The sequence below is a fragment of the Alosa sapidissima genome, chromosome 18 (assembly GCF_018492685.1).
Source record: "Alosa sapidissima isolate fAloSap1 chromosome 18, fAloSap1.pri, whole genome shotgun sequence".
NCBI classification, from domain to species: Eukaryota; Metazoa; Chordata; class Actinopteri; order Clupeiformes; family Clupeidae; genus Alosa; species Alosa sapidissima.
The window spans coordinates 25,703,434-25,725,223 of record NC_055974.1 but is presented as its reverse complement, the minus strand read 5'-3'; the positions used below and the strand labels follow the sequence as shown (position 1 = coordinate 25,725,223).

Sequence of the window (21,790 nt, the reverse complement as noted above, 5' to 3'; positions counted from 1 at the left end):
TGCTTGTAGCCCCATTGGCTGATGATGGGGAAAAAAAGCTTTTTCTCTCAAACAGCCACTTCTCCTTTGCCGGCCCTCCCGAATCACCTGGTCACGCCACCTCGACCCCCTTTCAGGTCTGGAACACCACAATTCACTAACGTTTCAGTCAGACCCCAGGAAGGTCAGGCCAATCAGCGACGGGGATAACACTATAATTTCAAAACTGCCTGTGGTAACGTCAAAAATTGTAGGCGGAAGAATGTGTTCATTTATTTACAGCAAAAGTAGGCCTATGCATTGTTTCCTGACTGCTGATGCTGTTTATTGTCAGTTTGTAAAATTTAGGCGTATACAGAATCCCTAATCAATGTGATTGACTAAGCCGGACCGATGATTTCAAAATGAACGCAAACTCTACACCCATCACCATACTAGTGTTAGAAAAGTTTCCCAATCGTGAGTCCCCAGAGTCTGGTTTTAAATCAGGCTACCTCCCGAAAGCTGGGTTTACCAAAAGCAATTTTGCAGAATAACTTAAGCCAAAAATGACACATTGTTTGTGGTATGTTAGTCTCAAGGAGGCATATCAACCCAGCCCATCTCATTTGTGGCGTAGTGCCACCTACTGAATGATATTGCAAAAACTGGGCGCTTCAATAACCAATATCTTGCTACATCGATTAGAGATATCAGAGTTTTGTTACAATCTGTCCATAGGGTTTCTACAACTCATTAATTTCTGTATCTTAACTCATTGAATGCCGCGCTGTTTTCGGAAGCTTTGGCCCAGAGTGCCAGCAATCTTGATCATTGTTGACGATTTTTGTAGAGCCACAGCGTATTCTATGTTATAGCTATGGACACATACTATGGCTTGTTTGAAAGGTGAGACTTTAAAGGAATTATCCTGAGTAAAATGCACTTTAGATCCGGAAATGTTGCTGCTGCAGCTTCTATATAGGGGAAAGTCCGTAGGAGTCGATTGCTGAGTGTGGAGTAACACGTTCTGTAAATTCACAATTTGGTCGACGTTTTTAGGGTTTGCTGTTGCATACAACTTCATTTCAATTTCGAAAGAAATACTGGACTATGTTTTTTTTTTTTTTAAAAACACAACGAAATTGTGAATTTCCAGAGCGTGTTACTCCACACTCAGCAATCGACTCCTACGGACTTTCCCCTATATAGAAGCTGCAGCAGCAACATTTCCGGAAAGGTACTGGCTTGATGAAATTCATTCTGGACTCTATATCCGACCACATAAAGACCTCGGGATACTTCGGTTTGGCTTTAGGGACCCTCTACTCACTACCACGTAAGTGTAATGTTGTTTGGAACTGTAGAAGAGGTATAAAAATAGCGTTTTGTAGCGACGAAATGACATGCCCGGGTCACTTCCAGGCTAACGAGTTTTGACTAAAAACGGTAAAATCGAACTTTCTCAAAACACATCCGAATGACATGATTTTGATGTCAACTCAACGTATGTACTCCCAATCATCCGTAAATTGATCTAAAGTGCATTTTACTCCGGATAATTCCTTTAAGCTCTCAGTGGGTACAAACCGTTTATTTCTACATCCCTCTGTTCCTAAGAAATCCCAAGCTAAACAGTGGCTAGTTTTCATCAAAATCCCTGTTTTATTTTTAGAAATGGAGATGTACCGTCTTTCATGAAATATGAAGTGCTGCCTGTAAAGTTTCCGGGAAGTGACCTAGCGAGACCTGGCGAGACTGCCACCTAGTGATAAACCCACGAAAATGGCCTGGTTTTGACCTGACGTGCATGTGTTACTGATTCAACCCAAAGCGGCAACCATCAAAAGCAGAGTTTTAAGATTAAATGTCCAGATAAAATGTCCAGATTGTGCGTTTTCATGAGTTTTCAACCGTCATATATTTCATTTCCATTCATCACAGAGTTCCCAAAATCACATATAAGGTGTGTTAGAGTGTTTAGTTTCGTAATTAAAAAAAAAGCTAAAAACATAATATTATGTTTTTGGCACTCAACGCATGTGAAGGAAAAACGTAATATTACGTCTTTGGCACTCAATGAGTTAAAGACCATTTAAGCTATGATTTCATGTAGAAATTTGGCATGCTTACACTTGGCTTCATTTTGTCTCCTAAAGTTTATTCTGACTCATTCAAGCAAATGGAAGACATACCATTGAGAATTCAGCAGCCAAGACAAACCTCAGCTACTATCATGTGATGTGAAGGTTGCGAGTTTAAAAATGATGCTACATTGCTACAATCGTCTTTAGATGCACAACAAATTTCATGAAATTCCATCCATAGGTGGCACTGTAACTGACATATTTCAAAAGCGACTTGAACCCCAGTTATCACCACTTGTGGACATGTCATGTAATCAAAGGGTATACCAGTTGTCTTCAAGGCAGCGCTGCCTGGAAGGCACTAGGGTTAGGCAAGGGTTAAGGTTAGGTTTAGGATTAGGTGCCTTTAAGTCAGCGGTGGCAGCGCCGCCTGGAAGATGACGTTGGGTGCATAAAACACCATCGAGCGACGTGCACACTCTCTCTCTCACAAACATAGGTGCCTCCTGCTCATACACACAGGTACAAACAGACAGACACAAACACTCACATGCTCACTAGCACAGTTTGGTACATATATAATTTCAGGTTATTTTGAAATGTCGTTTTCTTGTTCAAGCTGTTTATACGGTAGGCTACTGTATATAATGTTTTGTTTAAATTAAGCACTTCATAACACTTACCTTTGTCAGCCATCCCCGTAGCAACAAATACAATCAGGAATGCCAAGGTCACCAGCATAGCTTCATAAGAGAATGATACAGTTAGTTCATGCTCTAAAAAACACTATTACTTGTGTGTACTACCAGTGCTTAAAAAACAAGTAGTGTGCAACATTTGACAGTTTCCCCCCAGTTTTTACTGTGACAAATAGGCTACATTAAATGGTGGGTGAACTTTCTGATGAACTTGGTGAAAAATGAAATTCTGATGAAATAACCCAAAATTATGTTCAGTTTGACAGATAGTTAGCTAAATGTTTGTTTATGTGATTAACTTACAAACTGAGAAACTAAGGTAAAGTTAGCTTCGTTGTTAGCATGCTAGTAGTCTTTCACAGTTAACTTTAGCTCATGGTAGCTACCTTAGCATTCCAATGGGCGTGTATGGCAGATTATAACAATATCACGTATGTTTTTGTGTAAATATACTTGTCTTGGTGGTACTTAGTTTAATTCAGACTTTATCATTGAAATTGGTGTTTCTGTCTGTAGACAGTTTTTGGATCTCTATGACAAAATTGTTGTTGGGGCGTTTTTTTGCTGATGAGGGCGGGTTTTTGAGCGTGATTGGGCGGAAATCACTCAACCCAATCTGGCATCACTGTCTGGCAGGCGTCTGCACTGTCCTCTGGCTGGGACTGACAGGAGGAAGGCTAGCTTTACTTTTGCGGCTATTCGCCTTTTGAACTTGAATATGCTCCCAGCACCCTCCTCCTCCATCTCCTGGGACTAACCCCCCCCACCCCTTACACTCCTGACTGTCCTGTTCTTTCTTTGTCTGTCCTGTTCTTTCTTTTGTCCTGTCTTATATGTTGTGTTACGTCTTATAGGCTATGTCACTGTGCCTGCATAGAGAAAATTGCCCCTCGGGGATAAATAAAGTTTTAATTTTTTTTTAATTTAATTTAATTGAATAATAAAAGGCATTATTGTGATGAATTCCTTCTCTTCAACTTGTAATACAATTAATTTAATACAGTAGCCTAATCTTAAAATAAAATAACAACATCTACAGAACTTAGATTAGTTCATATTTTAATGAGCTTTTTAAACATTTGTTTTATACAACTGCAACTTCTGAAACAATAATTTAAGTGAACTAAAGATTTTAAGTAAAGACTAGCCTACTAATGTAAGCTTAATTTGTCTACAGCATCTAAGGTCTAAACCATCTATGGTTTAAGGCAATCGGTTTCCACCCATTTTGTTAGTAATGGCAACTAGTTCGGGTTTAAAGTGTTGAGACTATCCTACATGGAGACATGCATATTTATTTCACGTTAATAATGTAAATAGCCTAGCCCCCCCCCCCCCCCCAAAAGTTGTGTTTTTGTTTAAAATATTCATTTCCTAAGAATAAATACTACTATTAAAATAGTAGTAGTTTGATGCTGTTTAGCTTATTTATAAATGGTGCACTGTCACTTTCAGGGCACAATGACCTTTTCTCCATTCAAACAGGCGTCTGCTAAATAGGCTACCATCGGTCTGGCACACCTAAAATATTTTCAGCTTTCACGGCTATTCATACTTGTCTGTTCTTGTCATTCTAACCTGCTGTAGTGTCAACAAAAAAACAACCATAATAGCTTATCATAACAAGCCAAACATGAATAGCTTACTAGACACTCCTTAGGCTACATGCATGGTTTAGTGTTTGTTTGTTAATCAGGTGAAGACACCAGGTCCTCAATGCACACACGGCAGTTGAATAGCTTACTGTCTTTTGAAAGAGAGCTGGCAGAAAGTCTGGACCATGATGAAATTGTTTCCATGTTTAAATCCAAGGCACAGTAGCCTCACATTGTACCCGTCAAAACGCAGTTAGTGCGCATTATGGATTCGCCTTTGGAGTCTGATCTGATAAAATTAAGAAGACATCTGAGCTGCACCGGCGTCTCTCCTTCTCTCAGATTATAATTAAGGTTTGCCTGTGAGATTTTAGGTGGCCTCAACCGAGTGAAAGTGAGGGGCGCAGAGACATGACAGTTGGGTGCCGGTGCAGCTCAGATGTCTTCTTAAAATTAAGAAGACATCTGAGCTGCACCGGCGTCTCTCCTCCTCTCTGAAATTTCTGTCCTGGCCTGGTTGCACCCGATGGTTTGACAGAAGCGCGGAGAACCCTCCTTTGTCTACTTAATTATAATCTCTGGCTGCCCCTGATAAAGGCCACTCTCTATATTGTAGTCATCTCAGTTTAGTCCTTTTTTGATTTACAAAAGAGATCAACATAGCCTTGTTGGTGGGCTTTTTTTAAGGGTAGGCCTCTATTGCACTAAAATTATTCAACCTTTATACAGTACAGTTCATGTCAAACTGTAGATCCCTCTATGAAATATGGGGCAGCAGTGCCCTACTGGCTAGGGCTTCGGGCTTGTAACCGGAGGGTTGCCGGTTCAATCCCTGACCCAGTAGGAAAAAATGTGGGTGGGGGAAGTGGTTGAGCACTGCTCTCCCATGCCCACATCCACGGCTGAAGTGCCCTTGAACATGGCACCTAACCCCTCATTGCTCCCTGAGCGCCGCTTTTCACTTATACTATACTTAAATCATATTTTTCACAGAAATGATAGAGGTGAAATTTCCACTAGGTTTTATGAAGATATTTTACAGATGGGCTGAACATATATCAAAAGTTAAAAAACTTTTGGCCAAAATGATTAACCCCCCAACAATATTGGTTCTATGGTGTATATTTTCTTCATCAAAATGGACAACAACCTTTTATTTTTGTTCTTGACAAGATTGTCAGTGTCTCTTGAGTGATCAGAGCTAAATATTTTGGACTAATTTAGATGTAATATTCACAGTCATTGTCACATATTTTTTCCCCCATCCAAGCAGTGACACTCAGGTAGGCAGCAAGAAGGCACACCAGGGACCATGTCCATGTGCTCAGTCTGAGTCCTGGTCAGGGACACAAAAGAAGAGTTTACTGTTTTTTTTTGATAATGAATACCTTCCCAATACAAAACAGGGCACAGTGAACATCATGAATTGAAGTGCTGGTCGTTTTTGGATCATACAGTTTGCAGACAAACTGTTTTTCTGAGGATAGAATAGCTGGACTTGGTACTTCATCCTCACCAAAGTTGTGGAGAAGATGAGGGCACTGCTGGAACACTTTCCATGCTGTCCTTTTTCCTATTCCAGTGAACTGACTGGTAGTGTCACGTCCAGTGATGGCATGTACTTTTAATGGGCAGCCGTGGCCTACTGGTTAGCACTTCGGACCTGTAACCGGAGGGTTGCCGGTTCGAGCCCCGACCAGTGGGCCGCGGCTGAAGTGCCCTTGAGCAAGGCACCTAACCCCTCACTGCTCCCCGAGCGCCGCTGTTGATGCAGGCAGCTCACTGCGCCGGGATTAGTGTGTGCTTCACCTCACTGTGTGTACACTGTGTGCTGTGTGTGTTTCACTAATTCATGGAGTGAATGCAGAGACCAAATTTCCCTCACGGGATCAAAAGAGTATATATACTTATACTTATGAAATGCCAACAGACCATCCACAATCTCATTTGACATTTTAATGTCATGCACTTTAATGTAGCGTGGTGTGACGGCTATCAGGCCTTGTCTGTCATTCTTTTTGTCTGCTCCCCTAGATTTAGGATCAAGTGTGGGCAGGGCAACCACTCAACAGCTGTTCGGCTACTCCGGCGCGCAGGTGTAGCCGGGCATATTGGGAGTGTCTAACTGGTCCTGTAGCCTCTTCCTTCTTAATTCCACACTGGAACATGCAACATGCACACAGCACATTCCACGCATCCCAACACCCCTGACACGACTGATTACTGACTCTATACCTGCTGACTTAGCTCTCGTTACTTTGACCGAACAGCCTTGATTGTGAAATAAATCCGTCTTTGCATTGCAAATTGCACGCCTCTGTCCCCCTTTATTGTTTCAGCTTCCCTAAGCTGTAGCACGTGGTTTCTTGGCAGTTCCTGCTTTCATCCAAATTTATGGGCTCAGCAGGTGTGCAAACACAAGAAGCAACAGTACATCTCTGCACTGAATGATGAGCCTCTCATACCCTTTGGTTGAGGATGAAGTACCAAGTCCAGCTATTCTATCCTCAGCAGAACAGTTTGTATGCACCTCATTAGGGTTCACTATCAAACTTTGGAAACATTCACTAGTGACCCATCCACAGTTGCCCTCACCAACCAGCTGTGGTTGGCACATGAAGGATGAAATGCTTGTCCCCCAGCTTTTAACCAAAGAACCTGTACAGGCCAGGTGCTTGGAGCTGACGATATGTGGATGCAAGAAAAGTGGAAGTCAGTGCAGTACTAGGCAGTGTTGATGTTGAAAAAGTGGAATATTTTGCAGTGGAGTATGTGGGTGTGCAAATAAATCCACGTTTGGGAGCTTCAATCAGTGTGCGGACCTTTATTATTTCTTCTCGGGTATGTGGTTGTGCCTGTGCAGCTTGGTGCAAGAATACTCAGGTACTCACATCATTATTATTGAGTTTTGCCTACTATAAGGGGCAGCCGTGGCCTACTGGTTAGCGCTTCTGACTTGTAACTGGAGGGTTGCCGGTTCGAACCCTGACCAGTGGGCTGCGGCTGAAGTGCCCTTGAGCAAGGCACCCAACCCCTCACTGCTCCCCGAGCGCCGCTGTTCACTGCGCCGGGATTAGTGTGTGCTTCACCTCACTGTGTGTTTCACTAATTCACGGATTGGGATAAATGCAGAGACCAAATTTCCCTCACGGGATCAAAAGAGTATATATACTTATACTTATATTGTTTCAGATTATTTGGCATGATATTGTTTTTCCTGTTTTGTACAGTACATTAGATTTATATTATGCCCTTGGATGCATGCATGCATGGTCCCTGGTGTGCCTTCTATTGGCTGCCAACCTGAGTTTCACTGCTTGGATAGGGAAAAACATACCTTTGCCATACGACTATTATATAGTTATTACTACTAACTAGTTACTAACCCCTAAACCTAAATAAGCAAGAGAGCAGTTATGTTAGGATGGAATTAATAACTATAGTGATATGTCAATTAAATATAATTTGTGTTACAACCTGGTACATTAATGAAGTCAAATAGCACCGTAGACCACCATCCACAGTTCTACATTTCCCCCTTGACATTAAAGTATTATAACTTGTCTCTCCCTACAAGCTTTAAACTTGGCTTGACTCATTCCCATAGATAGGGGTACTGATTGATAGAGGTTTTGGGATACTATGTTATGTTTCCAAGCTGATATTCATTTTGAAAACCGGTTCTCTTTAGGCGGAGATTGTTTTTTTCATGTTCTACTTCTGTTGTCTCTTACACTGTACAATAAATGTTCATTCTGACACTTCTGCAGACAGCCCATGATACCATTTTTATGTATATGGTCCTTGTGGTTATGGAGATATTCTTTATTGTTGGCATGTCGTGTTGAGCAGAAAACCAAAAGATTAGCCTGAAATTGCCTGTACAAGTCACAACAAAATAATTCAGCTTGACAACCACCCTATTATCTTACCTATGGGTGTCTTCTAACTAAAAAAATAGGATGACAACATGTACCAAAACATGTGAATTGAACACTGATGACGCTGAATGCCATGTCCACAAAGTGTTTGCCTTTATGCCTTTATGTGTTGGGTAGTGGAAGGACCAACATCAAGCATTAGACCAGGGGGGTATTCCAAGTATGTGGTTTAGTGGCAAACCTGGATAAGATAACTAAAAGTAAGTGGTAAACCTCCTACAACAAGAGCCCTATGGCATTGTTTTGTTAGGAAAATGAAGCCATACAGCTCTTATATTAGGAGGTTTACCACTTACTCTGAGTTAATTTACCCAGGTTTGTCACTAAACCACGTACTTGGAATACCCCCCAGAGACAGTGCGCTCAACTTGTCCACAGAGATGTTCTTGCTTTGAGCAAGAACATGAAGCCTATAGTTTCAAATCAAAGCAACAAGTCATATGCACACAAATACATCCAAAATCATTTTAGCATTGTCTAGAATGTTTGTGGAAATGTCAGCCAGGGAAATCTGGAGGGGATTGATGATGAAGACGATGGAGATGGTTTGCTTTAAAATAATAGGCATCAACACTAGCATTTTCCTGATAATTGTGTTTGTTGTTATTGTTGATGTTTGTAAGTTGATACTTGGATATTGTTGATCCAAAAAGGTACATGTCAAAAAACTGCAAGATCCAACCACTCTCCAAAAATTAACATTTCAAACCCACAGAATCACATAGGCCCCCTTACTAAGTTAGTCCACACTTTTGAGAGGGAGAGACACTAAGGGCCAATCTCAATTCTGTTTTACCCCTTCCCCTATCCCTTCATCTTACCCCTAGCCCTTGTCCCTCGAAACCGAGTGGCAAGACATAGGGGTGAAGAATATTCCCCTTGGAAATTAGATACCACTAGCCAACCATAAGGGAGAGCTGGATGATTGAAACACTTGAATTAACGTAATTTACAGAGATCGTACCACACTGAAAGCTAATATTTTGTCACTAGCAACCTGTCGTCTGTCAAATAGGCTATAATTGCATTTTCAGCTCGGAATAAAACCGTTCAGGAATTATTTCAACAACAGCTGAACGTGCCTATGTTCGTTCGCAGCCTACCTTGGTCCGGGTGAATGAAACAGGGATGGGGGACAAAATAAACATGCAGTTTGCTATGTAAACATCCCACAACTCCTTTGATATTTTACAATAATATCCAAATGGTCGTTACTTGACATCAGAAGCAATCGCTACCTGCCTATGCGAGGAGTCGGCAGCAGTAGGCCTATGCAGCATTCATATCAGACGAGCGTTAAAAAAGTTCAGCGAATTTAGCTGCTGTTGGACTTTACATTTCTGACATGGTATGCTGCCAATTCGCGGGGTAGACATGGAAATATGTAAAATGCGAGACATTCGCGCAAATAATGATGTGCTGTTAACATTCACAAAACAGCGTTTTTTTGAAAACTTCCTCGTGAAGAACAGGACCTTCAATATATGTTCACAAGATTGAATGCAACATAAAACAATTACCATTTTAATTTTATAATCCTTATTAATGCCAACATTTCATGTCAATGAATCTGTCGGTGTGCTTATTTTTCCGGTGTGAGCGGTGTATGTTGGGTATTTCTCTTACCCCTCGGTTTCAAGTAAGCTCCCGATCTTGCTTGGTTTTAAGGCGTATCTACCCCTTGCCCTTATCCCTAGCCCTCGATCGAAATGAGAATTGAGATAGCCCTTCGTCTCACGTGCACGCGCAAAACTAAGGGGAAGGGGTAAAATAGAGAATTGAGATTGGCCCTTAATTAAGTTTTGAGTGTAGCACAGTAAGCACGCGCCTAATTTATTGGCTTTACGCACAGAGCAAGCGCATTCTAGTCTGGTAGGCAACATATCTAATGCAGTCTAATTACAATCTAATGCAGATTAGTCTTACGTGAATGACACGTTTTTACCAGAGACGAAGCTAAAGGTGAAGATCTATATCCTGTTCTGGATCAGCAGGTAAGACGGGACGTGAGAGTGCACGCAGCCACGCCTTGATTCTAGTATGTCGTAGATTATTGTGTTCAGGAATTAGGGAATTAGCCTTCATCACATACAAATACAGGTCATGTTATCTTGGTAGATAGGGTATAAAGTTAAATGTTAGAGAAGTGAATGTTGCTGGCTTCAATAGCCTAGTCACGAAGAGACCGCTCTGAACGAGGTTGTCGCCAAGTTAATAACCGAGTCTTGTCTTTAGTGCATCGTAGATGATTGTGTTCATGGTAATTCACACATTATCGATGGTGAAGTAGGCTACTGTGTCATTTCAATATTCAGCAGTGTCTTAAACAGAAAGATATTTTATTACCTGCATATATGGCCAAATTTCCGCTTCAATTAGTGCTCCCATAAGAACAACAGGCCCTGTCCACTCTGTCTCTTCCTCTTTCACTTACTCCACAGCAGAGAATGTCTAATAAGGGGAGAGCCGCCACTCTCGGGACACTTTCGGTTTCTGAACTGGTTGCAGTTCCCATTCTGCTTCCACGTGAGGGCGCTCACGAATAAGTGCAGAATGAATGGAGGTCTATGGAGCTGTAACCTAGCCTGACGAGCCAGACCCACATTAAAATTTAGGGTCTGGGCACTCACCGCTCGCAGTGCTCAGTCCGAGGGTCGGGATAATCAGTTGTCTTTCAAATTCCCTCTGCACGCAATAGGACAGTCCCTATGAGTCCCATGCGTTTCCCACCAGCGGAGCTAGTTGTCTAGTTCAACGTTTGCCAACTTAATAAAAACTCGTGTCACACTGTTCGCCAACAGCAACATCCATCTTATTTGTTTTCAAGTAGCAGGGAATTCAAGCCGTTGCAACTCTGCCATCAATCATTATGTTAAGCCCACCTAACGATACACGATTTCATTGGCCTGATTGAGTTTAGATTTTTGGAGCTCACAAACCAACGGAGAGTTGTTAAACTAGCCCTGGCAGCTAGGGGCGCGTCTAGATTTCTAGGCTAGCTGTAAGGATATAATTTTTTGTGTAGAAATTTGAATGTTGCAGTCGAAAGAGGGGGTAGAGAAAATACAAACCGCTGAGTATTATATTTTTTTGAATCACTCATTTGTTCTAAAAAGCCTTTCAAATTTGTCATTGACGTCATTCATTAGCAGAAAGCTAGTGTGTTGTGGGCAACACTTCCCACTGCCAACCAACCAAGTTGCATGGTTTTGGAAAACGCACCCCAGGAACCTACATGTAACATGAAAGCTATCAACTATGGCAGAAATATCATTATGAGTGTTTTTAAGCTGTAGTTAAGTTGAGTCAATTTATTTTTATAGCACATTTAAAAGCAACAGCATTGCACCAAAGTGCTTTACATATAATAATACAAATAATAGTAGTAATAATAATAATGATAATAAATAAATAAATAAAAATACTACTACTACTACTAATAATAATAATAATAATAATAATAATAATAATATACTAATAGGCTAAGTAAAGAAAATAACAAACTTAAAATCTCGAAGATAACAACAGATGGCCCTTGTACTAATATTAATGGGGGGAAAGAAAATGACAAGGAAAAAAATATATATATTTCGGGGAGAGGTGAAGGGGTCAGGGAGTGTTAAAAGCTAGGGAGAAGAGATAGGTCTTTAGGTTGGATTTAAAGCAGGATGATTTGACATCATCAGGAAGGCTATTCCAGAGCTGGGGAGCATAGACAGAGAAAGCTCTGTCACCTTTCGATTTAAGGAAAGCTGAAGGAACAGAAATAAGACACTGGGAAGATGATCGAAGAGGTCAACATTGTATACAATGCCAAGTATATGATCCCTATGAAAAAATTCTGAACTTTTCTGTTTGAAAGAAGGAGAAGCAGGAAGAGTGAAGGATAGAGGTTTATCTTGTTTAGCAGCTCTCATGCAGTCATAACATTTAATGTTTAACCTAATAAAGTCTCACTGTACACCACATAAGTCAAGTGCATAGTTCAACTCCCACAAATAGTCCATGGGCCAGACCAGATGTCAGTACCACTCAAGGTGGCAAAGGTTACTTATCATTTTTGAAAAGATCCATGTCTGTAGATAACATTTTGGTATGATAACACTAATTTAGCTATTAACTTACATATAAAGAAATACAAACATTAGTCCATCAATAAAGTTATGTGTAATAAAGTGAAATGAGACAGGAAAAAAGTATTGAACTCACTAAAGTGGTTATAAAGTAATTAAACCTCCCATCTGTGAGGATTAATATCAGCTGGGGTTAGTGCATATAGATGGGCTATATGTCACTTTGGGGGGGGGGGGTTCTCCCATTCAAGTAAATCCCATTCCCATTCAGGGAAATCACGCAAAAGCTTTTTTTACACACTTCAGTTACACACCTTTCAGTTACGCGTATTCTCCCATTCCCACTTCTATCACACCCACAGTGCGCAAAGAGGCATGATTTATTTCAAATAGAACCTGACTGATCCACCACCTTGTTAATTTAGGTTGATATGAAAACGTGGAACATGGACTTTCTCATTGACCTTCTGAATGTCATTTTAATCCAGAAAGAACACAAACCAGTCTTTGATTTTGTAAACATAAACGTAAGCATGGTGAACTGAATAGAGAACGGCCTACGGTGTCATCACATAGCCTAACAAAGAATTGACTTGGTTAGTTGACTTGGTTAGTTTATAAAGAGTCAAGACGTGCTTGAGGTGTGTAGATCCTGTTACCAAACCAAGGCTCGTAGTTAGCGTGGCAACATAAATGGGAGACCAAACGAGGATAAAGTATTTACAAAAGTAATTTATTAACGTAAATAAGTAAATAATAGAAGTAAGCTAGTCAATATAAATGTAGTGGTGAGAAGAATAGAATGTGGTGCAAATCAGTCAAGTGTAATTAATAATCCAACACAACAACAGCAACGCCTGGAGAGGGGCCCTCTGCCCCTGCGAGGTAGCCCTATATAGGTGCAGGTCCATCAAGTTGATTGGGGCACTTGACCGGGACACCTGCACAACTCCCAACCTGCGACACAAACAAGAACAGCCCAGCAGAAGGCAGTAACGGGCGAGCCGGTAACAATCCATAATTTAAAAACTTACTGTTGAGAAAAAAAGTTTCAATTGCAGCTGCTTCTCATAATATCAATTTATCTATGCTAACCAAAAGCTGTAGACTGACACCTGCAGGTTCGAATACAGTAGAGAGACTGGCATAACAATACCTCTATTACAAATGAATTAAGAGACAGACGAATATAAACGCTGCTCAACAATAATGCAGACGTCTGTGCAAATGTATGGATGACTTCGGTCAAATTGGAAATAAATGAACAGATTCGAACAAACTAGGCTCTGGGATAATGACTTCACGTCAAGTTAAAACTCAAGATGCACAGTCGGTAAGCTCCAATATCCAAAGTCGGTGATTATAACGGGGTTTTCACTATTTAACAATGTAGCCTCATATATAAGGTAATGTTGGGGAATATGCCACCGTGTGATACTGTAATGGGGGAAAACATGAAGCTGCATCAGCATATTAAGCACCAAATTTAATACTGCAATGTTAATTTGTAACATTCTGTGTAACCTACATGTATTTAGAACTAGGCCTACTGCCGACATCGAGCAATATGCTGTTTGACCTTGTAGTGGCGCTCAACCATGATACAGCCCTCCGGAACGCATAGCTGGAAAGGTGCTTAAGCCATGGCAGAATGCATGCACGAGTTGTATATATAAGAAACACCCAGATGTTGGGTTTGCTCCTCCCAAAACGCATAACTCCTCTATCACACGTAAATGACAGATTTAAGCGAAGGGGAGAATTTACGCAGAGTGAAATGCGCATAGTTTTTACTTATGCATCCTTACGCACATGGGAGAGTTACCCCCAATGCGTTTTAGATAGCCAAAATAGGGCCTATAGAGATAACTTTGAAATCATTGGTCCAGCCTAACCAATCACATTGATCAGGGATTTCTGATGCTACTTCCTACTTCGCCTAAACTGTAAACTGTCAATATTGACAATAAACAGCATCTGCAGAAAAGAATATGAGCTTTACTTTACACTTTCTTCTGGTTTCGAAACTATAGCGGCATCCCCTCTTGTCGTTGATTGGACAGGTAATCTGCCAACCGATGGAAACGCTAGTGAGCTATGGTGTTCCAGACTAGTATCTCCCTGAAAGGAGATCTAGGTGGGCGTGGCCAGGCTACCAAGAGCCAAGGACCATTTGGAGAAAGTTCCAGAAAGACTTTGAGGCAGAAGGTACAATTGTTACAGAGAAAATCATAGGGAATGCATTCCACCACCATGGCCTCCATGCATGCTCACCCTGCACGACTGCATACTGAAGAAAAACATGTCAAAGCTTGTTTAAAGTGTTCTACACAACATTTGGACAAGCCTATGAAATACTGAGAGAATATAGTCTGGTCAGGCGAGAGCCAAATTGGACTTTTCGGTAGTCATACTACACACCATGTTTGGAGGAGAAATGGCACTGGACATCACCCTATAATACTATACCAACAGTGAAGTCTGGAGGTTTAGGAATCATGGTGTGGGGCTTTTTTTCATCATGGTGTAACTGCCATCAGTTCATTAACATGTTATGTGGCCTACACATTAGGTTTCATTTTGTGGTGCATCATTTCCGTACAGTTATTGTACAGTTGTATGTGCATAAATGTTATGTCTTCTACATAATGTAGTGATAAGCGCATTCCACTCGGAAATGTAATATTACCTTTTAAGTTTAGTTATTACATTGTATTTGTAAGAAATGTGTTGAAGATATGTTGTGATGAGATGTGTTGAAGATACACAAGATCTGGTTTTAGCTCCTTTTGGTAACCAGTGTTTGGAATAAGTAACAACGTTATTTTTTCAGTAACGGGGTAATCAAACTAATTATTTTTTCCGTCGTTACAACGCCGTTACCGTTACTGGACGTTAAATGTGGTGCGTTACTATGCATTGATTGAATAAACTGTAACCCGAAAGCACCTCTGGTATGACTCATAGCTAATGAGGAGATAAGCTTAATAACGAAGTAAGCGATTATGATTGGCTAAGGCAGAGTCATGTTTCATGGTAGCCAATCAAAGCCAGTGTTTTTACACACATGCCAGCACACGCGCCACACACACACACACAGAAACAGAGATTCGATGAAGCAGAGATGGCGAGTGAGCAATCCGATGAGAAGTTGGCATTTTCAAGGTGGAGATATAACCACTATTTCAAATTCATTGCGGTCAAAGGCAAGAACGTGCAAGTGATATGTACATTATGTCCAGGAGCAAAACCTTTGTCGACATACGTTGTAAGCAACTCTAATTTAATGAAACATCTCACAACGACACACACATCTACAAAGCTCGTGGCCAAAACCACCGATACCTCCACCACCACAGATGATAGCTCGCCATCCACTAGCACAGAAGGATTCGGAGCAAGGTCCTCCAAGCAGGTAAAGCTAGATCTTTCTGGCTTACAACAAAAACCTTTGACACAGGCTGAAGTCAACCGTATGATAGGAAGGTATGTTGTTAAAAGTATGTTGCCATTATCGACGGTGGAGGAGGATTCATTCCGAGCCATTATTTCTAAAATACCTCGGAAAGAGGGGCCTGTACGCCATGCTCAAAGACATTTGCTAAATACCTAGATTCTGAGTACGCCAAAATGAACACAGAGCTTAAAAAGAGTTTTGAGGAGTTGGACTATTTGTCTACAACGGCAGATATTTGGACTGCGCACAACCGCAGTTACCTCGGCGTGACTGTCCACTGGTTAGATCCACACAGCCTAGAGCGAAAGAAAGCAGCCTTGGCCTGCAGACGTTTCAAGGGCCGTCATACGTTTGACAGCATTGCTACTGAACTGGACAATATCCACTCATCCTTTAGCATTTCTAACAAAATCACAGCTACTGTCACAGACAATGGTTCGAATTTTGTAAAAGCCTTTAAAGTTTACCAGCCCGTACAGGTTGATGACTCTGGGGAGGAGGATGATGATGATGATGTGACTTTTGTCGACCTTCATGATGCCTTATAAGACATGAATGTGGAAGAGGATGTGGAAGAGGATGTTGTGACTTTGCCACCCCACCACAGATGTGCATCGCACACAGCAAACCAAGGCCAGGCATAAAAGCAGTGTACAGAAGTGCCACCTCCAAATGCACAGCTTTGTGGAACAAGGCCAGCCGTTCCACAGCGGCTGCAGAGATCGTGGATGAAGTCCTTGAAAGGAAGCTCCTTGTCCCATGTACGACCAGATGGAACTCCTTTCATGATGCTGTTGCTCGTGTCTGTGAATTCCCAATCGCAGAGCTGAACACCATTTCCTACAATTTTGGGTTGTGTGTGTCTCATTTCAGGTAATCAAAACCAGATTCGCAGAGGTGCTGGAAAGTGAGACTGCCGTCTTGGCTGTAGTGACACTTCCCAGATTTAAACTACGTTGGCTGCGGACACAGGAAAGGAAGGACAACGCCAAGGCAAGTCTGCTGGCGGAATGCCGGAAAAGTGCCCAAGATGAAGACCAGCCAACAGGTACCAACGCACCAACGCGCAGCCTCAGCACCGACTCAGCCATAGAGGATGAATTCTTTTCTTTTGAGGATGAGGAGGACACCTCTGCTTCTGTGGAAAGCCAAGTCTCTGACTATTTAAAATCAGGAGCACAATGAATGGACACACTTTGACAGATAGCAACTTTTTTGCTATCTGCGGCCCTCAAATCGGTCGGTTACACCTAATTAAATACAAAATCTTTATCATGTATCATGCATGTATGTAACCATGTAGGTCGGAGGCACTGATGCACTGAACTGAACATCGCGAGACTTTGGGTGAGATCCAAAATGGCAGCGCACTGAACACTGACGCTTGTAAACAGAAATACAAAACTTTATTTTTCTTCTACTAAAAACAACCACTACCTCTCTACAACTCTCATCAAAAACCGGATTATATTCTCCACCTTTTCCAACGGCAACCTCTTCATTCTGGACGTTATGTCATCTGAACCCAGCAAGAAACGCACTCGTGACTACTCAACAGAGACTGAACCAGAATCACCTACCGCTTGCGCTACTTCTACATCCATCGAGGTCAGTTTACTACAATCCATAAACAACAAACTTGCAATACTGGAACATCTACATGGTCGGATACCAGCACCGGAACAGCACGCAGATATTAAGGACTTAAAAGCCAGCCTCGAATTTTCCCAATCACAGATCGACACACTCGCATTAGAAAACCGTGAACTCAAAGGAAATATCACAAACTTATCCGACCATGTTAATCAACTCACCAGCGAAAATCGGATCATGAAAGAAACAATCCTAGACCTCCAGTGCCGCAGCATGCGCGATAACCTCATTTTTTCCGGAATTCCCCTGCCAACTTCTAAAGATACACCCGACGACCCAGAGAAAGCAGTTAAAGAATTCTTGCAGTCATCTCTCAAACTACCGCCAGAAACAGTTGACAAGATTACCTTCCACCGTGTACACCGTCTCACTTCCAAAGACAATAAAAAACCTCCTCCAATTATCGCCAAGTTCGAACACTTCAAACACAAAGAACTCATCAAAAGCAAAGGGAAAGAACTGAAAGGCACTTCATTCGGACTAAACGACCAATTCCCACAAGTAATACAGGAAAGAAGAAGAGCCCTCTTGCCCATAATGAAACAACTCAGGCAAGAGGGCAAACGAGCAGCACTGTCAGTCGATAAACTGTATGTCAATGGAACTCTGTATCGCAACCCCAATATCACCACCTGGCTATAGCACATCATACCTCATGCCAACATTCATCTTGATTATAACATTGTCACCCTCAACTCTCTCTAACCCACTGTAGCCTACTGATGCTTGGATCACCTCTCTCTTCTCTCTTCTCTCCTCTCTTCTTATGTTTCATTCCTTTTGCTCCCCCTACCCACCCATTCTCTTTTGCTCTCTCAATGTTTAATGTTATTCATGGTGTTTTGTCTATACATGTTTGCTTGTGTGTCCTGTCTGTTTTTGTTTATTATGTCTATAGGCTAAAGTCAAATTATGATCTGTATGTTTTCAATGCTAAACAGGAAATGTTCATGCTGTCACCACTCCAGAACCAAATTCCTACCTCTTTATGCTCTATATTCTTCTCAGCCCCTACCCTTTACATCTCATTCGCACACCACATTACATACCTATTCCTCCACCCCCCCTTCCCCCTCTCCTATCTAACTGACACCTGCACACACTCTCACACACACAATACCCACCTTATCAAACATTTTCATAACTGTACAATCACAACATGGTACCACTTACATTCCTGACCTGGAACATCCGTGGGATTGGATCTCAGGCAAAGAGGCTCAAAATCTTAAATCATTTGGATAGTTTAAAAGCTGACATATGTCTCCTACAAGAAACTCATCTCTCAGAATTAGACTACACCCGCATCAAATCAAGACAATTCAATCACATTTTCTCATCTCATTACAATACAAAACAAAGGGGAGTTTGCATTCTGATTAACAAATCTCATTCATCCATAACGCCACCATCACAGACCCAGAAGGACGTTTTGTCATCATAAACATCTCAATTCACAATACCCCTGTAACAATTGTTAATGTTTATGGCCCTAATACAGACAACCCAGTTTTCTTTCAGAACCTCTTCACCTCCATCTCAACTCTATCTGGCTGTCCCATCATAATTGCAGGCGACTTTAATACAGTGTTAGACCCCACATTTGACAGATCTGATCACTCTAAAAGCAAACGAATCTGGCAATCCACAAAAACAATAAAACAGTTCATGAGCGATTCTGGCCTTGGCGATTGTTGGCGGCTTCAGCACCCAGACTCCAAATGCTACTCTTTTTTCTCTCTGGTCCACCACTCCTATTCCCGTATTGATTATTTTCTAACCAGCAACTCTATAATGAAAAATATCTCTGATTCAACAATTCATCCCATAGTCATTAGCGATCATGCCCCAGTTACAATTAAATGGAACATAACGAACCAACAGCGACCAATTAGCAAATGGCGTTTTAATACATCCCTCTTACAAGACCCAAATTTCATCAGTTTTGTTGGGAGAGAGTGGGCATTCTTTCTAGAAATGAACGGCTCCCCTGAATCATCTCCTTCCCTTCTGTGGGAAACAGGAAAAGCAGTACTCAGAGGAAGAATCATCTCATATTCAGTATACAAAAAAAAGAAGGAAAAAGAACAGGAAGTAGAACTCAACAATAAAATTAAACAGTTAGAGGAAACCAATGCAAGCAACCCAACTGAAGAAACACAGGCAAAACTTAGGAAACATAAATTCAAACTCAATGAAATACTCAATAAACACACTCAATTTATGATTCACCGTCTAAGGCAGGAAAACTTCCACCATAGCAATAAATCAGGTAAATACTTAGCAAATCAAATCCAACGTAACAAAGAAAAATCAACAATCCCGGTCATAAAGAACTCAGCAGGGAAGCTAACCAGCTCACCTGAAGAAATAAATCATGTTTTTTACCAGTTTTACAATAAACTATATTCTTCAGAAATAAACCCCAACCAGGAATTCATAGACTCTTTCCTAAACAGCATCGAATTACCACAACTCAATGAGACCGAAATAAAAAACCTAGAATCACCTATAACTCAACAAGAACTGTTTGATGCCCTGAAACAGATGCCCGATAATAAAGCACCAGGTCCGGATGGCTTTCCTGCTGAGTTCTACAAACAATTTTGGACCATCTTAGCTCCACTTTTCATCAGAATGATTAATGAATCAAAACAGAAAGGACGTCTTCCAACTAGTTCCACCACAGCCTCAATTTCACTGCTCCTCAAGCCCAATAAGGACCCAACATTGCCATCCAGCTACCGACCAATTTCTCTCCTCAATGTGGACAATAAGATAATCGCAAAAATGCTAGCACACAGATTAGCAGAGGTCACCCCATCCATTATCCACCCAGACCAAACAGGCTTCATTAAAGGTAGAATTTCATCCACCAACACCCGCAGACTGTTAAATATAATGTATCACTCTACAAATTTTCAAGATAATACCATCATAGCAACTCTGGACGCAGAAAAAGCTTTTGATAGGGTGAACTGGAATTTCCTGTTTTCCACATTAGGGAGGTTTCGCTTCGGGGAGTCGTTCATTAACTGGATTAAACTTCTATATACCTCTCCTTCAGCCACAGTAATCACCAATGGACTAACATCACAAAGTTTCACTCTTCACCGGGGAACTAGACAGGGGTGCCCACTCTCCCCCTCACTATTTACAATCTTCACTGAACCCCTAGCAGCTGCCATCCGTCAGAACCCCCTCATCAAAGGTGTCCAGACTCCATATATGCATCACAAAATCAGCCTTTATGCTGACGACATTCTTCTCTTTCTTCAAGACCCCACAACATCAGTAGAAGAAACCATCAAACTCATTGACACATTCGCTAAAATTTCTGAATACTCAATCAATTGGAATAAATCTGCAGTTCTCCCATTACATCCCAACAGCTGGGATGTGACAGCCAACTCTTCACCTATCCCACTCTGCACTAACTATATCACTTACTTAGGGATAAAAGTCTCCCCCAGGCTGTCAGACTTATTTAGCCTAAATTATTCCCCTCTACTCACTTCAATAGATGATGACCTTCAACGCTGGAAGAACCTCCCATTATCCATCATGGGCAGAATCTCAGTAATCAAAATGACATTACTGCCCAAAATAAACTATCTATTCTCTATGATTCCAACCCAGCCCACCACCCTCTGGTTTAAGTCTCTCGATTCATTAATCACTAAATTCTACTGGAAAGATAAGACCCCAAGGATCAAACTCGCCACTCTCCAAAAACCAAAAGCAATGGGAGGACTAGAGGCCCCACACTTCCAGCACTATGCCCTGGCCAACCAGCTCCACTTCATCCACAAATGGCTACACCCCACCCCCTCAGACAACACCTGGTTAGACCTAGAACAAACAATCTGTAAAGAAATTAAAATCTCAGATCTCCCTTTCTGCAGTCAGTCGGTCAAAAAACATCCATCCTTCAAAGCCCCAACAATTTCAGCTACTCTGACAGCCTGGTGGAGATTCTATCACATCACTGATTCACCTATAGCACCATCAATTCGCACCCCGATTTGGAATAACCCAGATTTCACCGTCAATAAAAAAACACTTAACTTTCACACATGGATGGGAAAGGGCATCACTCACCTTCAACACATTCTTCAAGACAATAATCTGGCCTCATTTTCCTGTTTGGTCCAGAAGCACGGCATCGAGAGTAAACACTTCTTACAATACCTGCAAATTAAATCATCTATCCTAGGAAAAATTAACATCCAGACAGCTAACCTTGACATTCCCCCACCAATCTCAGAGCTGCTTAATATTCCCTCTCCCAAAAAAATACTCTCCCAAATTTACAAAATTATATCTCG

The 21,790-nt window shown here is 41.4% G+C and overlaps 2 protein-coding genes across 5 annotated transcripts in view; both read right to left on the bottom strand.

The window, feature by feature from the left end:
• The window catches only part of LOC121690259 (butyrophilin subfamily 3 member A2-like), a 36,094-nt gene extending 25,366 nt beyond the window's left edge, over window positions 1-10,728 (bottom strand). For all 4 annotated transcript variants that reach the window (XR_006025021.1, XM_042070736.1, XM_042070735.1 and 1 more), the window contains exons 1-2: window positions 10,626-10,728; window positions 2,729-2,788 (exon numbers count right to left, since the gene is read on the bottom strand). Coding sequence is in view for 3 of the 4 variants with exons in the window: in XM_042070736.1 (XP_041926670.1) it covers window positions 2,729-2,786 (58 nt within the window). In the remaining variant the exon portion in view is untranslated. The remainder of the gene's footprint in view (window positions 1-2,728; window positions 2,789-10,625) is intronic.
• Window positions 1-21,790, bottom strand: part of LOC121690252 (C-type mannose receptor 2-like) — a 1,098,322-nt gene that overhangs the window by 828,105 nt on the left and 248,427 nt on the right. The window lies entirely within an intron of this gene.